The sequence below is a fragment of the Thunnus thynnus genome, chromosome 2, assembly GCF_963924715.1.
Source record: "Thunnus thynnus chromosome 2, fThuThy2.1, whole genome shotgun sequence".
Taxonomy (NCBI): Eukaryota; Metazoa; Chordata; class Actinopteri; order Scombriformes; family Scombridae; genus Thunnus; species Thunnus thynnus.
The window spans coordinates 5,385,155-5,405,078 of NC_089518.1; the positions used below are offsets into that span (position 1 = coordinate 5,385,155).

The 19,924-nt window shown below is 39.6% G+C and overlaps 1 protein-coding gene across 1 annotated transcript in view; it reads left to right on the forward strand.

Moving 5' to 3' along the window:
• The window catches only part of npdc1b (neural proliferation, differentiation and control, 1b), a 39,293-nt gene extending 19,886 nt beyond the window's left edge, over positions 1-19,407 (forward strand). Inside the window, exons 2-9 of the mRNA XM_067600536.1 lie at positions 5,455-5,622; positions 11,158-11,247; positions 11,333-11,539; positions 12,644-12,710; positions 13,459-13,540; positions 15,323-15,402; positions 15,578-15,677; positions 16,102-19,407. Of these exons, the coding sequence (XP_067456637.1) occupies positions 5,455-5,622; positions 11,158-11,247; positions 11,333-11,539; positions 12,644-12,710; positions 13,459-13,540; positions 15,323-15,402; positions 15,578-15,677; positions 16,102-16,173 (866 nt within the window). The 3' untranslated portion in view covers positions 16,174-19,407. The remainder of the gene's footprint in view (positions 1-5,454; positions 5,623-11,157; positions 11,248-11,332; positions 11,540-12,643; positions 12,711-13,458; positions 13,541-15,322; positions 15,403-15,577; positions 15,678-16,101) is intronic.
• Positions 19,408-19,924: the final 517 nt, after the last annotated feature.

Below are 19,924 nucleotides of genomic sequence, written 5' to 3' on the forward strand. Positions count from 1 at the left end.
CATGGTCATCAAATGTGCACTGTCAACCACAATTTCCCATAAATGTAAATGCAGATGTCACTTTAGTCACAGTTCCTAGTCAAACATTAGCTAGTTGAGCAGTGACTGAATCTCCTGCCATCTGTGCAAAGTCACTTAGATCTTTTCTTCTTGCCATGTTGATACCAAGTCAGAATCAACTGGGCCTGCTCAGCATCTTTATACATGCCACAGAGCATGACTGGATGTTAATTATTTAATGGTACCATGCAGTGCACCTTTGTGGAAGCATCTGCATTGATTATGTTTAATCACTCATTTATTAAGGTTTTTCCTTTAATTTGTCACCTGTCGTAGGTACTTAGGGCAGGTCTTTATCCAATGTTTAGTCAAAGATCAGACCAGTCTGGTAAATCTGGCTGTCTACCAAGATACTTTACCTCTAGGATGACTATCAAAAGTTTCCCATATGACTGACGTGGTGAAACAGATATTATTATTATTGTTCTTATTATTATATGGCTGCTTGAAAAATATGGTTTGTTGAAAAACATATATTTTACATCACATATATTTGGGGCAGCTGTAGCTTAAGAGGTAGAGCAGGTCATCCACAAATGGCAGGGTTGGCGGTTGGATCCCCAGCTCCTCCTGTGTGTGTGTGTGTGTGTGTGTGTGTGTGTGTGTGTGTGTGTGTGTGAATTGATGAATGAGGGGCAAATTGTAAAGCGCCTTTAAAAATGGAAAACGGCTGCAATTATAAAATAAGATATCAAAAAAGTATTGTTTTGGTATTGTACTGAAACTCAAGTATCGTATTATTAGACCCTCTGAAGGACCATCCACATCTTTGATTTTTTTCCAGGCAATTCAATCAGGTCTGCTGTTGTGTCTCACTAAGTCCAGTTTTACCTCCCATAAAGTGGTCCTGCCCAATGATTTGCAACATTTCTCGCAATGGGATAATACACCCACAGGATCAGAGGGCAACAGCTATTTCCTCAGTAGAAAAAGCAATGAATGGCAGACAAAGAAATCGTGACATAAAGATGGTCCCAAAAAATGGTGACAAATGTGGATAAGACCAGTACAAATAGCAACTTTTAGAATGACATATTTATGATAGACAAGAGAAACATTAAGCTTAATGCTGCTAGAAACTGCTATCATAACTTCTATGACAAGTGAAAAAGATGTCTCTGACGATCAGTGCTGATATTTCAGTCTGATATCATACGGGCTTAATATTGACAAATTTCATGGTAGTGCAGGGACTTCATCACAGGCACACAGCATCTCTGTGGTCTACACAGCAGATGAGAGAAACAGGGGAGCATATTGTCATAGTGCATTCTGCTCACCATTATCCAGTTGTAAAGCTTTGCATAGATTAGCCCCTGATGTCGTAGCTTCCATTGGTAGGCCATTATGTGTTTATGAATGAGGTGCGGGTACACTTTGACAACATTACTGTTGCAAAGTGTAGCATGAAACATTTCAGAAATGCTCATTTGAAAATAAGTCCTCGCACCTCACGCTTGTCATGTTGCTGTATATCATGTGTAGACCACACCGTGTAAATTTAATGTAAATCATAATGTTTGTCACATAAGGTTGACTTCCTGTTGTCAGTAGTTGGCGCTATGACTATGACCCAATATTGACATGTAGAAGTGTTCAGGCCTGGACTCTTATCAAGCAAAAGAAATTTGGGGCAGAAGTTACAACAACCTTCTGTTTCATGGTGAAACATACAAATTGACACGCCACATCAAGGGTGTTCCGTGAAAACTCAAAAGCTTCACAATTTAGCATCGCAAAGGTCTGTAAATGTCACATACCAAATTTGTAGTTTGGGTTAAATCTCTAGGAGGAGTTTTTTTTAAAGCATAATGCCTGTAAACGACAAAAACTGTGCAAAAATTGCACAAAGAAAATTAAAAATGGCTGACTTCCTGGTGGTCTTAGGGTATGGTTCCAAGAAGCTTTTTTTAAAGTCTGGAGATGATACATGTGCCTACCAACTTTCGTTCATCTATGTCAAATTTAAAGGTGGGGGCTTTGACTTTGAAAATTGTTAGGGGTGCTATCAAGCCAACACCCAAACCTAAGACCCATATCAGATAATGAATGTAAATATCTATGACTGCTGGCGAGCTATGCATTCTGCAAATGAAGTGTTGCACAAGGTCTGCACAATTCTATAGTAATCTGGCCTTTAGCATTGCTAATTATTACTGACAATCTGTTCACTGAAAGGAACAATCCTAGCTGTCCTCTTTAGTTTCCTCATGCATTTGTCTTTGCCTTTTTCTACTCGATACAGCGGGCTGAGACAAACCATCCATCCTTGACTTGTGCATTTGTATGGTGACTCACCCCCTGATGATGTCACACCTCCTCAGTTGCCATGGTAGTCGTCATGGCAACCATTGTCTAGGTTTCTGTAGTGGAGATGAGAGTGATTCTGACAAGGAAGCTAAAGGGGTTAATACTGATAGTTCGGTCTAATTATTTTCCCTGTGGCATCGGGAGCACTGCGGGATGAGGAGTGCAGTTTTATTCTTCCCTGCACACTGGTGACAAGCTCAGATGTCTTCTGTCAATTAAAAAATACTTTGAGATATGAATGGATGCAGTGTCACACCAAAACAACAAATGCAATAGATACTCTCTGAGGGGGAGCGCATTCAACAACACTGATTCTCCAGTGACTCTACTGCAGAGCTGTAATGGGAGATAAACCCACACTAACCCCATTTTATTCACCTTACAATGACGCTTTAGAGGATGAGAAGATTTTACTGCCTCTTTTGCTGTTTGATGATGTCTCACTGCATGTAATCATATAATATAACCATGATAATGATGACAATAATGATCTTTATTTGTATAGCTCCTTCCATATATATGTAATGTATCTCAAAGTGATTTATGTAAGAGAACCTCATTTAAAATCCCATTGACATTTGTAGCAACACAAATGACTAAAAATCCAGCACCCAAATAGCGTTTCTGTCCCGTTAGAACAGTGTGGTACCCTCACCGTAACAACACTGCCAAAGTAAAACCGCACCAGCGTGCAGCAGGGGGGGGGGGGGCAGGAAAAGGTGTGGGTGGGGTTATAGCTGGGCTAGCAGGCTCTCTGCAGCTTGCATCATCTCTTCCTTTAGGTATTAAACAAGAATATAAACAAACAATATTTCCTGAATGAGGAGTCAGTGATTCTCCTTCTGTCAAACCATTGAACATTGGACAGCCTCGCCATTTTGCATGCCAAAGTTGAAGATTGAATGCACATCTGTACACATCTAGAAATGAAAAAAGAAAGAGTCATGTGTTGGACTACGTGTTAATTAGGGAACTTCAGAGGTATTTCTAGGTGTGTTTTTCTTAACTCCAGCTGAGACTTGACATAAAGACTGTGTCCAGTCTTTATGCTACGCTAGGCTGACCACCTCCTGACTCCAGGAGACATGAGATATCAACCTTCTCGTGTCACTCAGAAAGAAAGCGAATAGGCACATTTCCCCAAACTGAATTTACAGAATTTGCATGTCAGATATTTCTGGCAATGACAATAGACTTTCTCTCTGTAGATCTTTGTTTTAACTGTTGTCACTTTTAATGCTGTAGTGCTCAATGACCTTAAGAAGTAGAAACCTCTGGCAAACATAAAGGTGGCTGTGGCTCAGGAGGATCGAAAGATCGGTGGTTCAATACCCAGCTCCTCCGATCTGCGTGTTGAAGTGTCCTTGGGCAAGATACTGAACCCCAAATTGCTTCTGATGGCTGTGCCATCAGTGTGTGAATGTGTGTGAATGGTTAGTTTCCTCTGATGGGCAGGTTGGGACCTTGCATGATAGCCCCTGTACCCATTCAGCATATGAATGTGTGTGAATGGGTGAATGTGGCTCATAGTGTAAAAGGCGCTTTACAAGTACAATCCATTTACCATTTACAGTATGAAGGTGCTAGACCATACAGCCTGCTGTTAGCTTGAGCCTTGAATGTCTCCTTTTAGACTGTTATCCCCTGAGGTGTGTTTGTTCTGTTGCCTGACTCTTGTCTTGTCTTTGCCTTTACCTGCTAACCTATAAACCCTCCAGGAACGTCCTTTCCTGTTCATACACCGTCATACATCACACCAGACAGGCCGCCCTGGCCTCCCCCAGCAACAAAACAAAATCACTAAGGCAGCCCAGATGAGGTCAGGCTGCCCGCTCTCATCTGTTCTCAAGTTCAGAGGGACATTTTCCAAGCTAGTATTTTCCTTCAGAAGCTTTGTAATAACACTCAGCTATCATCTCTAACCTCTGACCCAAATACACAGTTTTTACTCAGTTTTGAAATGGCTGCTTTGACTTGTGAGTCCTGTGAGAATTACATTTCCAGTGTTGATTTTGTAGTGAAACGGATGTCAGACTTTTCAGAATAAAAGCGTGTACCTCATCCTGATGTGGGGATAAGGCCACTCTAATGTTCCCTGCAGGTAATTCAGTTCTCATGAGAGCAACACACATTTGACACGCACTTTGCTCTGTAATAATGAATTTGGAAAGCAGAAAAATAGATGAAATCAAAATGCTGTCTGTGAAGAATCTGTGCTTTTTCTATTTCAACACGATGCAGTAATCACATTAAACACTGAGTCGTGATCTGTGCAAATCACTTTGACACACCGAAAGCTGAAAGTGAATATTGGATCCATAACCCTAAGACCCTAGACTGCTGGATCTAACCCTATGACAAATATATCAATCATGTAACATAATAAACACCTCTGTTGTTAGATAGCAAGGTGGCAGACTGCTGAGCTGTGGCTTTGAGTTCATTTGGGGTCTTACAATGTCAAAAAATAATTAAATACACAGGAAGACTTCACAATGTGTCCTGTAAAGTCACAACCTGGGTCACAATGTATGTGTTTAATTAAACTGAATTGTTGTATGACTGCCTGTGGTAATTGTTAGTTTTATTGTGTCACAACATAAAACATGTAGTAATTTACATGGCTTGCATAATCACTGGCTATAAAAACACAGTTGAATATTTGTTGTGTAAAATGTATTTGGTTTAGCAACCAAACTAAACCAAATATATTGTTTAGGTTCATAATTAAGCTTTGGACAACTGATGTCATGGTCAACATAACATGTAACATCAGGTTACTTTTCCATTTCAAGAAATAGTTTGACATTTTGGGAAATATGTTTGATTGCTGTCTTTCCAAAAGTTCATCTAACTTTCTGCTGGAAGCAAATAAGAATTAATAATAAACTGTTATCAAATTAACCTCAGAAAACTGGAAAACTAAATTAAGTTTTTTAAGTAAGTAGTTTTTTGTTTGTCAGATCAATATGAAATTAAGATTTTTGTCTCTTTCCCTTTTGACTGTTGGACTGAAAAATGGAAAATAGAATTCTGACTAGTATATTTTGGTAAAGTCATTCTCTTATCTGTCTTTCTCCACAGGATCTCATTTGTGCCCTCGAACATTAGACTGTGCCCGGATAGGACGACACTTCTGCCAGCCGGGCAGCTCCCACTGTGGCCCCTGCCTCCGCCCTCTGGTGGAGAACTCCCATGGCCGCTGTGTGGTCAAGAGGAAGCATGTTGCTCACTCTGCTCAGTCCATTAAAGGTAGGTGGTGGCCTCTTATGAACAAGACCTACAATGTTCATTAAACCTCACATTACAGTAGCATTAGTATTATAAACTCATGGATTGTATAAAATGGTAATGGTTCCTTCACTAGGGGGCAGGAATGGGCTTTGCAATTAAATTGCAATCTGGTGGTTAATTGCTTAATTAATTAATTGCATGAATTGATGAAGGGTCAGTATTGGTCAAGCTCCAAAAGCACTGTATTCCTTCACTACCCATAATGCATTTCAGTAAAGTTTGTTCATGAGACCTTCCCAATCTGCATTTAGGTCTTTCTAATATGCACCCAGTTTATAGTGCAGGCTCTCTGTTAAAAACAAATGAATATGTGTCCAAGCTGAGAGAAGCCGAAAGACATCATCAGAGTTACAGTTTTCATAGTTCATACAGAACTCACCTGTGACTATGTTCTATATTTTTTGCCTCAGCACCCTGGAAAAAATAGAAGAATTTTTTATTAGTGTTAGTAATATATTATTAGGATACAAATGGGACAACAATATGAACAGCCAGTGTTGCTTGAACTATCTGCTAAATATCTCGGTGTGTTTCCTCTACATATGAGTCATGTATTTTACCAAAGTATGACTGTAGAGACTCCCAGTGTTGAGAACAGGCTGAGAACAGTGCCTGTCCCCTAAACACCTCTCATGCAGACTGTTGGTAGATGCTACAATTTACCGATGCTCCCTAAACGCCTCACATGCAGGCTATCAGTAGGCACTACAATTTACCGATGCTCCCTAAACGCCTCACATGCAGGCTATCAGTAGGCACTACAATTTACCGATGCTCCCTAAACGCCTCACATGCAGAATATCTGGAGACTACACTTTTGAGTTGAGCTGAAGTTGAGTGGATGAACTGTAGTACCTGAGACATCCTGCACTATGTCCTGAACTTACATACAAAGTTCATGTGAATTCTTTCTGGTAGTTCTTATCACTACAGATGTAATCCCTCCTCTGACCACAATGCGGGTTGCAATGGCAGAGTGGTGCTGTCCATATTTCCGCTCGTTGACTCCACAGGCAGAAGAAGAAGCAAATTGTTTATGAGGTATTTTTTATATATTTCTTCAGAACCGCTCATTCAAACAACTTCACACATCGACGTTGCATTTCCTTGATTCCCCAGCAATCCACCTGCCAGGTATGTAGTAGATCAGATGTACAGTTGTCCAAATATGCGAAGGACAAACCTACATACATATAGACAGACAGAAATGACTTGCTTTATATAGAGAGATAGAGAGATGTTTATGTGTTGTGGTTTTATACTATACTCTGTGTGTGTGTGTGTGTGTGTGTGTGTGTGTGTTTTAAATTGATTTCAATTGGAAATCCTAAGGTGATGGAAGCAGAGTGAGTCTCATCTTCAGCTTTAGATTGTTTGTGTATGTTTACTGGATGAGACGGCTTTAGTTCCTATTTCCTTCTCCACCCAGACAGAAAGGCTGGAGTCTGTGCCAAGTGGGACTTAACTGTCAGTCTCACCCACTAACTGGCTAGTAGACTGAGTGCCCTGCTGCCAGCTGACCAGTCCGATGCAGTAAAGAAAGTCACAGTGATGGTGTCCTCCTCCACCCTGCCACCTATCTCTCTCGCCACTCTTCCTTCATTATATTTTCTTTGCTCCTCTCATAGAGTTTCTGCTCAGGTCTGAAGCCTCTTCTGTAAATACACAAAAGGCTATTAAAGGAGTGTACAGCGTTTAAACCCAGTGTGATGAGCTATATGGTGACATTGCTCCCCAGTATCATACTGAACATTCAAGTCAAATGAACTGGTGTAATTTCATAGCCCCAACTGAAAAGGTTTTTATAAACTGTCTATTAGTGCTATACATCAGAAATATGGCTTTGCAGAGCCTGGCTGTTAATTTGAGGATAATGTTCTATATTTTTCTTATAGTTAAGACATCCCATGTTCATAGCTAAACCAACAATGAATGAAAGTAAAACTAGCTACCTGATCACTAGAGCAGCAATTGGGATTCATCCGCCACTGAAAATAGTCCCCAACAAATGCAAAAATTTCCTCCTGGTTTGAGTAATGCTTGCTAAAAACTACAGTGCTCAGCTGTTTCAGGAAATTACTGGACCTTTTTGAAAAATGAAATTATATATTTGTGAGCTGTTTTTTAAGGGTTTGTGTCTTCAGAAGGCTGAGAGCCACAGACAGAATAGGGAAGTCAGAGAGTATTCAAAGATGGACTGAACACATTGTTGGTTGTGGTCTTTTCATGGGATTTGTTGTCTGCAGGGAAAAATATAATATTGTGCAATAACAACAGTCTAATCTTTAGAGATCAGATATCTGCTGTCTCTGACATCATGGACATAATTCAGTTTGGTTGATTGTGATCTGTTGTACAGTGTGAGATGAAATGAGTGACATTGAGGGAATTTTACATGACAATCTAAATATTGTTTTTATCTATCTTAGGATGAAATGCATAAAGGCTTCCTGAATGACTTACCTTATCTGATTTTTTTTTTTTTTACAACAGTCAAATCTAAAATTACTGCATAAACAATATCAGTATCAGGGTAAGCTGTTGTAGATACTTATATTTTAAATGGTCATTCCACACAAATTACACAAAAAAACCCCTCATCACTTGTCATCACAGTTCAGTAGATGGTCCTTCAGTGTGGCCCAGGACACACTGCGTTTACTAAATAAATGAGGCCTCATGCGGCCCAGATCACCTCTGAATGTGGTCTGACTGACTGGATCTCAATGCGGCCTATGTGATTTTTTTTTTTTTTTTTGCTCACATTCTCTTTTCTCCTCCTCTTCCTCGCTCTCCTCCCTGTTGCTGTGGTGATGCTGTCATTCATGATTCTGAGAAAGACCTGCTCCATCACCCATATCTGCCTCTATCTCTCTCTCTTGTTGTCTTTTTTTTTCATTCTTTGTCTCCTCGTTGCCATCCGCCCACACTCTGATCAGCCAGCTGTGACAGTGGAGCAACACACACACACACACACACATATATACCCACTCACACCAAATAGTGCTATGATATATAAAAATACAAATTTACAACCCCAACCAACTCACTACTCTCACACACACATTCATACTCCCATTTACATGCAGCTTCATGTGCTGTGCTTCCTTCAGCCTCTTTTACCATACATGCTCCTTCTGTTCTGTTTTTCTACTAAGACACACACACACACACACACACACACACACACACACACACTGCGTCACTCAGTCAGCTCTCACGCCTGTGTGACTTCCTCCCACTCATCAGCGTTTTAAACTCCCAGGCAGTGTGATGTTGCTCTGCACTGCAGCACGCAGGAGGTGGAGGGGACATGAATACTCATTAACTCCTTCACTTTAGCATTGCACTCCTATAACACTGTCAGACCCATAATGGACAGTTACTATACATTACCCACAATGCAATCCGACTGCTGTCACAACTCTCTGTTACCACCATTTTGAATTGAATGTACTGTTATCACTGTAAGCAATGTTAGGTGGAAAGTAATCTTTGCATTAGGACTGTCTCTTGAAGGGAATTTTTAGCTTCCATTTATTATCAGAGGTCCAAGCAGCGAAGTTATGGGAATCCTATTGCAGTGGTGGAATGTAACTAAATACATTTAATCAAGTACTGTACTTAAGTACAATTTTGAGGTACTTGTACTTGAGTATTTCCATTTGATGCTACTTTGCTACTTGACTCCTAGGTTTTGCACCACTGGACTAAATTAGCCAACTTTATATGAAGCTTAGCGGAAGTTCAGTCAGGAAGTTTGTCTTTTGAATGCTCAGGTCTGTAGTATCTGTCATTCCCATCCCTCATGCATGCTCATTCATAATTTCCATGCTGGGTGTCAGTTAAGACTCCACCTCCAGCAGCTACAACAGTAACATGCTGCTCTAACACTGATGCTTCACTATTAATAATCTAATGATGTCATATATAATAATATATCAGTCAGAGGGACCAAACCACTACTTTTACTTCAATACTTTAACTACATCACATTGATCATTCTTATGTACTTTTACTGTAGGAGGATTTTTCATGCAGGACTTTTAATGGGAGCATTTTTAAATTGTTGTATTGGTGCTTTTACTTTAGGAAAGGAATACTTTTCCACCACTTTCCTATTATTTTTGTTCTCACTCCTCTTCTTCTTCTTATTTTTCAGTGCTAAAGTGTTTGTGCAGCAAAAACCGTAAGAACTAGGAGCACTAAAATAGACAGGTGGCTTGCAAATTTCACCCACTACTCAGGCACATAAAATGACTCCCACTGGCCTCAAGATGATGCTGTAATAATCATGCCATTATCTCAAAAACAGCTTGGCCTAGAGGCAAAATTCTTTCATCATTTTAACTGCTCAAGTCATCTGCATCTGGTCTTCTACTCTAGCTTTATATACCTCAACAGAGCATCAGCATATATGGCAACAATAATAAATTATGTTAAAGAAAATCAAGAGTTTTGCCTCTTTTCAATTAAATAAGAAACATCCAAATGCTTGGACTCCAATCATAGCTACTTGTGGCTATATTTATTATTCATGATTTCATTTATTGAAAGTAAAGCTGGATACAGCCACACAGGAACCAACCAGAGTTCAAGCACCTACCACAGGATCTCCCTCAAAGGATAAACGCTGCTTTCATGTTGACTGAACTTATTAGGGCTAAATTGATCTCTCAGATATACATATAATGACTAGCAGGAGCGAATGTAGCATCTACATATCTGCTGGAGCTGTTAGCTTCCAGCAGAGAAGAGGAGCTACAGAGATCTGCTAACCTCACTTCTTTCTAATTCCACACCACAGATTTTTTAACTTTTCAAACTTGTAGTCTTCAGCCCCGACCGATGGTGAATGAAGAGATTTCACACAGCTTCCTCTGGAGGCTACTTTTCTTTTTCGTATGCAGCAGTACTCCCCAACACCTGGAAACACACGCTGATGTGTAAATCTGTGGAGTTGCCCCTTATAACCATCGAGACAGCAGTATTATTTTTTTAAGCCACATGAGGGTGGTGTTATCTTTGTTTTCATCCACTGATTGACAAGTGACTCTGACTTCCAGCCCTCAGCAGCAGCAGCTACCACCGCAGCGCTGATATTCCTTCGTCTGTGTGACTCACAGAGATCGTTTTTGTCTGTTGTTTCATTTTCTTTCTCTTTCAATATGTTTCCAAGTTTGTTGTGGCTGATCCAAGAGCCGTGGACTGAGTTCTGTGAGATACTTTAGACTTGCCCAATTTGACTTATGACTTTTATTTAACTTTTATTTTCCTCAGATCTTGAAAGTTTATGTACAAGGTAAAATCCTGGAACAATAAAAGCTAAATAAGTGTCAGAACAGCCTTGCATAGTCACATTGCATGAATATTTAATTATTAGGCTCTTGCACTGAAAGAACTTAATCAGCAGTGGCCCTCAGAAACCTGCTAGACCCTTGTGTCGTTAAAGTGTTAAAAGAAATGGCAGACTGTGGTTTTGTGTTCCTCCAGGCAAGATGAGCACGTACCCAGAGCTGGATGAGGAGATCGACTTCCTCTCTGCTGTCATCAGTGAACAGAGAACTGAGTCCAGGCTGCCAGGTACTGGACAGGCCTCTACGCTGTCCATATTCATATTTACCACCCTGTCACTGCTGTCGTAATGACTCTTCATTCCTTATTTCAGCTCCACTCTCTCAGGATGTCTCCATGCCCAGATCCAAGCAGCTCAGTGAGTCTGGGCCCACCCTCAGAGCGTCCACCACAGAGCAGCCCACCAGCCAGAGCATGTCCTTTACCAGCACCGCTAAACCCAACACCACCAACCACACCCCGGCTCTGCTCAGCGATCCCATCATCCTCCCCTACCCCTCCAACGACCATATTTTCATCAGTAAGTCTTCTCTGTCCTTTAGCCACTGCCTAATTTATCTTCACAAAGTTTTCACAAGGACTAACTATCCATACACTGTGATACAAGAACAACACTGTTTGTTTATTTCCATGTCATCTACATGGATCTTCAGCTGGTGAGGAAACTGATTTCTTTGTCAGCGACGTGTAGCTTTAGCCTCAGTCTTTTAGCATATCATCATGTAGCATGGTGTTGCCATCAACTGCATGTTTAGGATACTTTTTACAGGGTTCTTGTTTTAAAACAAGTTTTTAGCAAGCTACAGCTGATCAGATCTCATCGTTTCAGCAGATTACATCCATGGTCATCAGCTAGAAATGAGAAGCTGCTTTTGTTTACTTGTGTGTAAAAGTGGAGACTGCGATTAGTAGAAACTGCAGTTAGCCTCAGGATGTATCTGAGTATACAAAGAGTCATCAGTTGAGCAGATAGTCAGTAGCACAAGACACAAACCACCTCATGGACATAATAAATTATGTATCTAACTGCAGCGGGAAGAAGTCAAGAGGTCAAGGCAGAACCAGGGGATGAAGGTGATTTTAGAGGTTGAACTTTTTTCCCAGATAATGGTTATTAGCAGAACAACAAGTCCTGTTAAGTTTAAATCTCTTCTTTGCAATGGAAAAAGTATTCATCCCTAGGAAAGGGGCAGGAGGAATGGTAATGATGGGAAAAATGAATCTGTTTTCTGTGCTACTGAAAAACCCAACTTAACAAACATTCAAAGAACTTTGGAAATTTGGATCAGTTCAGTTAAATGAACTCTTTGTCTGATGAAATATTAGTACTGCATGCTTTCAAATCTCGGGACTGACCTCAAATTTATTATGGGTTTGTGTAGAACAGAACTTGTATATTGCTGTCAATTAGCTCTGCCACACTCTGTTACTGTCATCAGTGCTGTTTTTTTTTTTTTTTTACTGTTGATCCTCCACAGCCAAAATTTCCTCTTCCAGAATCACTGACGCTGAGAAGCTCCTCGTTGAGCCCAGCGTTCTGCTTCAAACATCATGTCTTCCTCTGACACCTTCAGATCTGCGCAGCGCTCTCTCCCTCTGACTCTCTGTATGTATTTCTTCTCAGTCATGAGCAGCGTCTTCATCGTGGCGGGCTCGCTGGCTTTGATCGTAGCGGGGGCCTGTTGGGTCAGGTAAGACATGTATTCCTCTGTGTCTACGCTTCTGTCCTTCCCTGTCAGGATATAGACTATTGATCTGTCAGTAATACATTAAAACTCCAATCATAAAAATAATCAAATACAGTACATGTTGAATATTGAGTCAACACGGACAACTTCAATCTTCATCACTTAATATTTATTGTATCTTTCAGACCCACACTGAGAATTACTCAGGTACTAACCATGACTAGTCAACTGATCTTGATGTTGTCTTTGATCTCTGTAATACTGTCTGTAAAGACTTATGAATTCCCTCCAAAATAATTTCTCAATTTTAAAAAAATGAGCAATTCTTCTATAAATCACCAAGAAGTTGATCAATTGTAATAATCTGTGAAATAACCGGTGTAGTTCTGAACATATTTTGGGAGAAGATAATTGAATTTTGAGAATTATTCTTTTTAACATCACTTAGATACAGTATTCATGGAGCATTCATAATTTGAACCACAACTTAAAACCACCATACATAGAATTTGCAAATGTATTTCTTTGGCGCTCCGCAGTGCTAAAAAGAGACAGTAATAGATGCTAATCAGTCAAAAATGTCACAGGAATTGAATTCTAGTAAGTCACATGATAGAGTGTGCTGCATCTCTTGAAAGCCTTGCATTGCAGGTGAAATACTCCAAAAAGAAGTCGCATCACTTGCTGTGGGAGGGAAAAGTAAAAAGTTGAATATAGTTGGACTTTTAAACAACTGGTTTTCTTTTTACAGATTGCAGAAAGGTGTGCGTCTAACACAGAAAGTGGACTACCCTGCATATGGGCTGATGAGAGCTCAAACCTTTGACAATTTGGTGAGTAAAAAAATCACTATAGTACCACAAGGGAAGAAATGTACTAATGTACACAGAGGAACTGACAAGTGAGGGGAAAAACATGGTAAAAGCAAACCGTGTGTTAAATGTTGGAGTTATCCAAATCTTAATCTAAATATAGTTTTTCTTCACGCTGGTAGTTATACCTCGCAAACTGCTTTCAACTGGTTGTTAAAACCGCACAGAGGTGAAAGAAGTACTTCAGTAGAAGCACCAACACAGTAATGTAAAAATACTCCATTACAAGTAAAAGTCCTGCATGAAAAATTCTACTTAAGTAAAAGTACATAAGTATTATGAGCTTGATGTAGTTAAAGTATTGCAGTAAAAGTAGTGGTTTGGTGCCTCTGACTGATATATTATTATATATGACATCATTAGATTATTAATAGTGAAGCATCAGTGTTAGAGCAGCATGTTACTGTTGTAGCTGCTGGAGGTGGAGCTAGTTTACACTACTTTATATACAGTTAGCTAGTTTAGTCCAGTGGTTCCCAACCTAGGGGTCGGGCCCCTCCAAAGGGTCAGCAGATAGATCTGAGATGATTAATGGGAGAGGACATGTGAAATGTGACCCCGACTACACACTGCTTATTATAAGACGTCAAAAGCCAGAAAGGTTGGAAACCACTGGTTTCATCTTTAACAATGTGTTGTATTTTCAAAGCTTGTTATATTATCCATTGTGTCAAATCTTCATCTGAAAAGTAACTAAAGCTGTCAAATAAATGTAGTGGAGTAGAAAGTAGAATATTTCCCTCTGAAATGTAGTGGACATGGAAGTACTCAAGACAAGTACAAGTACCTCAAAATTGTACTTAAGTACAGTACTTTAGTAAAGGTACTTAGTTACTTTCCACCACAGAAACTTATCAAAGTTTATATTTACAATGGATCAAATTACTATGTATAATGAGAAAGGGGTCACTAATCACCAATTCTGCATTTCCCCTACAGAGCTTTTAGTCTCTTTTAGCCTCTTTTAGCCTCTTTTAGCTAATTGTTTTGGTTTTCTAACCCACAACCCACTCTCATTCATCTGCTTTCCAGCATCAGCAGGAAGCAGTTTTCAGTGAAAAAGCCTTGATAAACCCACCAATAAAAACACTAAGGAGAGTGAATATTGGACTTTATATTCACCAGGCTGACACAGACATGATGAATGCTGCTGTAGCTCTGCGTCTGCTGGGGGTGTAAATAAGCAGCTGTTAGCTACTGTAGCACATTCACCACAGCAGCTTCTAAAGGTGATAATATGTTAGTGCTGTGCTCTCAGCTTGTTGCACTGCCCTCAATTGACCCAGAAACAAATAAATGCAGTATATTTCTGTATGTTTTAATAATAATGACTGTAGTAACAGATCATATTACATACCACTAATCATATTGCCATTTCTAATCTAAGCTAGTTAAGCAAACAGCAGCTAATTATGATGAAAATAAAAAATGTGAGTTATGGTGTGGTGTGTTTTGTTTAGCTTAATGAAACTGAAGTAGTTATTAAATCTGTCTGGCACTGGTTCAAAATAAATATAATATTTTAATTTTATGCTTGCTTGGGTTGATGTTGGATCCCTGTGAGCGTGATCTTTTGTTAGGTAGCACAAGTTGTTTACAGCCAAGTAGTTGTATCTATGCAAGACCTCAAAGAGCATACATACCTGTCCTGGAACACGTGCAGTATAAACACATGCTGAACTCTGGATTTGGATGAACACTACTGACTTTCTCATGTCCCCTCTGCCCCTGGGTGTGCTCCAGCCTGGGGACAAGAGGCTGGCCCACAGTGCCCAGATGTACCACTACCAGCACCAGAAGAAGCAGATGCTCTCCCTGGAGAAGTGAGTCACCCTCCAAACCCAGACACGCTCATCTTTCTCAGGCGTGCGTGTCTGTCTCCTGCCCCTTGTGTCTCTTGTTCCTCTTTGCCCTCACTGCCTCGTTAAATTAGTGTCATCCTTGTTGAATATTTCATGACTCTGTTTGTGTGTGCGTGTGTGTGTGTGACCTCTGCAGGCACAGGGACGAGCCAAAAGTTCCTGACTCAGGAGCATCGACAGACGAGGAGAATGAGGACGGAGATTTCACAGTGTATGAGTGTCCTGGATTGGCACCAGTGAGTAAGCACTATGAGCTCCACTTCTATTGAAAATTAGACTTTATATCTTTTTGTGTCATCCAGACCACAAATATGAATGGGATGCTGAATGGATGACAGTAGGAAGCTCAAATATATTCTGATGCAGTATTTACACATTAGAGCAAGGTTTTTCAGTTTGGAATTTGTTTTCTAATATGACAGCAATTAACAAAACTATGATAATAAACTGAATACTAGTCATAATTTCTGGCAAAAATGTCATCACTTTAAAGCTGCACTAAAAAACTGAGTTATGAGTTTCATATCAATCAATGGAGGACACTTAAGTGTTTAACACGGCTTGAAAATAAATATGAATCTGTAGACAATGAAAACATTTCATTTCTGATAATGAACCGCATTACCCAGAATCCCTTTCTCCCTCTCTGCCCTCCCGCAGACAGGGGAAATGGAGGTGAAGAACCCGCTGTTTGACGACTCCACCCTTTACCTTCAAAGGTTCCACAAGTAGACCTGGTCATTCAGAGGTTCGACACGCCAAATGCAGCACTTGTGTGTACAGAGTTGAATTAACACACACACACACACACTCCGCATACACTGCTGTGCTCAGTCCAACCCTTTTAATGGACAGGATAGAGAGTGTAAGGTACACGGAGAGGGAAGAGGATAAGGAGTGGTGTTCATTGACATTTAAAGGATGTCGCAGGCCTGAATCTGGGACCAACGTCTCCCGTTCTACAGCCACATTCTCTTCTTTTTTATCTCATCACTCTTTTTTCTTTTCTTTTTTTTTTTTTTTGTCAGCAAAATTACAATCAACCATTATCTAGAAGAACTCAAATGACCTCTGTCAGGTAGCAGTCAAACACTGAATATAATATTTTCTGTTCATAAAACAGAGTCTGGTACCACTGAGCTATGACTAAATATTTCTATCAGTTCATTGATAGACATCTATTGATATCCATGTTTATTGATCAGTAAATACCACTTCATTCATTGAGTTCTCACTGCAGGCTTTGCTTTTATTTGAGTATTTTTAAAAGAAATGTGATTTTAATATTTCATGGAGACACCTCCACGCAGCACCATGATCTGTATCAGTATGCTATGTAGCCATTGTGTTCTCGGTTCCTCTATGCATGAATGGACGACGCTGTGTTATGAAACCTGGGAGTCAATATGCATTTACAGTTCCTACAAGTTTCTTGTGCAAACTTGCTAATGATGATTCTATAAATACATACAACTTGAATGATTTCAAAGGAATTTGAAACTTCTTTATCTAGAACTCTGAAACAGAGCGAGCCCATCCTGTATATGTGCTATTTGACTGACATGGCTTGTCCCCATGGTTTTGTGATCTGTATATAGCTGCTAACTTGTACAGGAAAGAGATCTTACCTCTCACTCAGTGTGTGTGTACACATGTTCCTCTAAATTCCTGAGTGCTGTGTCAAATATTGAACTGTTGTATGTTTCCTTTTCGTTTACTCTATTTGCAGGGTTCCTACACATGGAAAGGGCAGGGAATTTCTTGGAAAAGTAGTGATTTCCAGGTTTTGACCTGTTTGACATTTGACAGATGATATTTATTGTTGTGCATAATAACCTTTAACTAACACAATATGTTTGTAAATGAAGGAAAAAGTAGAGCATTTATGTGCACTGGATTGTAGCTCCTGAACTTTTATTTAAGTGGACAGGAATCTGCAACCTTTTCAACCCTACCAAGTAATAGTTCACATGACAAACCAGAAGGTCTGTATACTGTAGGCACAAAATCAATTATTTCAGGCTGACATCATGGTCAACCTAGTTATCTTAGTGTAGCATAAAGACTAGAAACAGAAAAGTTAGCCTGGCTCTGTCCAAAGGTAACAAAATTGATTAGATATCATATATATGATGTGATGTTTGTGCCCGAACATCTGATTGATCAAAACATTATCTATGGACAGAGCAAGGCTAAGCCAAGCTAACTGGCTGTCAGTTGTACTTCATATTTGGTGTACAGACAAGAAAAAGTGAACAAGTGTACTTTACAAAATGTTGAACTGTTCCTTTTAATATAACATCGTCCAAGACTAGATCCAGCTGGACAGAAAATATAGCAAATGGAGAAAAAAAATTCCCAGAACAGGTGAAAAGACAACCTGCCAAATATCTGATAAATGTTCAGGAGCTATAAATATATAAATCTATGGAAATCCACAGCTGCCAAAGTCAAATTTAAAACCTCTATAAAAACAAGCCCAGGTTTGGTCAACCCTAGCCACAAACCAGGCTGATGGAATGGTCCAATGATTGGTGCATTTCAGCCAATCTGATATTATATCCAGTAAGATTCTGAGGGGAAAGTCCAAAAAAGGAAACCGTTGCATTGTGGGAAATGTAGGATCCAGTGACTTTAGAGTTCAGCCTATACTAGATACTAAAATGATATCTCTGCATCCAGTTTTGACCAATCTTTTACTATGAGGAAGTGCAATACTAAATCACTGGAGAATCCCTTTTAAGTTGCGCATCGGCTGCCAAATTGAAAGTGAGAATAAAGAGCCAATTTTACATTCAATTTCAATATTATTATGGTAGTATTGATATTGTACTGAAAATTATTTGCCAATTAAATTTCCTTTTTTATTTCCATTGTAGAAAATGAAGATAAAATGTTAATTTTTGCGTTTTTATTTTGCACTCAAATGGAAAAAGAAAATCAATTTGATTCAAATATTTTATTTTAATATTGGCATATGTGGACTTCCATATACCATATACTGTGTATATATATATTGCAGAAACAAGGGATGCACTGATCCAAATTACATTTTTACTCCCCCACCAATTCCAGTACCAACTGAGTGGCCTGCCATGACTGAATGAATATAAGTACAGCTGTGGGTGATGAGTGATGGGTGCATCCCTGATGGTTAGCCTCAGCTTTTTCCTTTATTGAAGCTGCTATCCTCACCGGGCCTACATATAGGATTGGATGTACAAAACTACTTGTAGACAGTGTTATGGCCCCACGGTGTAGGTCATAGTTGACATGACACACCCAGGAGGGCTGTTCAGCTGGAGAGCGATGTGTTTGTCAGGGAAACTGTAGGAACCCTGGATGTAACCGTGGCCTCTCTCGCTGTCGTCTCTCAGGAAAGCTGCTCTCTGTGGCTCCTCTCTTCAGCCTGCTCCCACTGTTTCAGCCTCTCAGTTCTCCCACAGGGGTGGAGGATGTTTCTCTACTTGACCTGCACACATACACATACATAAGTGTCAATATTTAACAAATATATCTACAGCAGATACCAGGGAGTATTAATACTGGAGATCTTAAACTGTGTTGTAATGACTGTTTTTGTTTTTTCAAACCTATTGAGCTTGAGGAACAAATCAAGAATTGATTGATTGGAGGGATGCGGGATAACCAGAAATCATCAAATTCTCATGTTGTTTGCCTTTTTTGAAACATTACATAGCTCTGCTTTCCCTTCACCAGTACTGAGAAGTAAACAATAAGCAAGCTGGGTGTCATGTTTCGATCATTCTCTCTCTGATGTCTTGTGAAGGAACTCTAGAACAAGTAACTACCTAGACTAGCTATCTTTGATACAGACTGTTTTCAGACGACATATGAGTTATATACACTAAGGAGACAAACATCTTTACCACCATGTTTAGCATGCATGTGGATATACCAGAGCTGAAATGAAAGAAATAAATATTTATATAATCTGAAGTCAAATGTGGTCTGGTGTGGAGTTTGTTCATTTTTTCTCTCTAATTATGTTTTTTAATGTCTGGGGAATGTTTCTGTATGTAATGTATCAAAGGGTCAGTTCACCAGAATAACACAAAGCAGAACACACTGTCACAGAAGGACTGTTTCTTCAGCAGAAATAAAACTGTTGACAGTGTTGTTGGCTCCAAACCAGGACAAAACTTTTGAGGTAAAATTGCATTTTTTTTTTCCATTTAAGAACCAAATTCTCTGACTAATGGATGCAGTGAATGGGGTCCTTCAGAATTAGGTTAAACAACTATAACAGTGCTGCGAGTTTTTGTTTAATGGTCTGAACTTTAGAAAACAGTGCTAAAGGTGGCCATCTGCTGGCACAACATGGTAATGTTAGTCCAAAGTGGCTTTAAATTACCTTTTTAAATTGGCAATCATAATATTTGTTTGACAAAAGGGATTTTTTTTATTTTTTTTTACAGAAACATTGATGAAAGATACTATTGAGCTGCAATACTGAAATGAT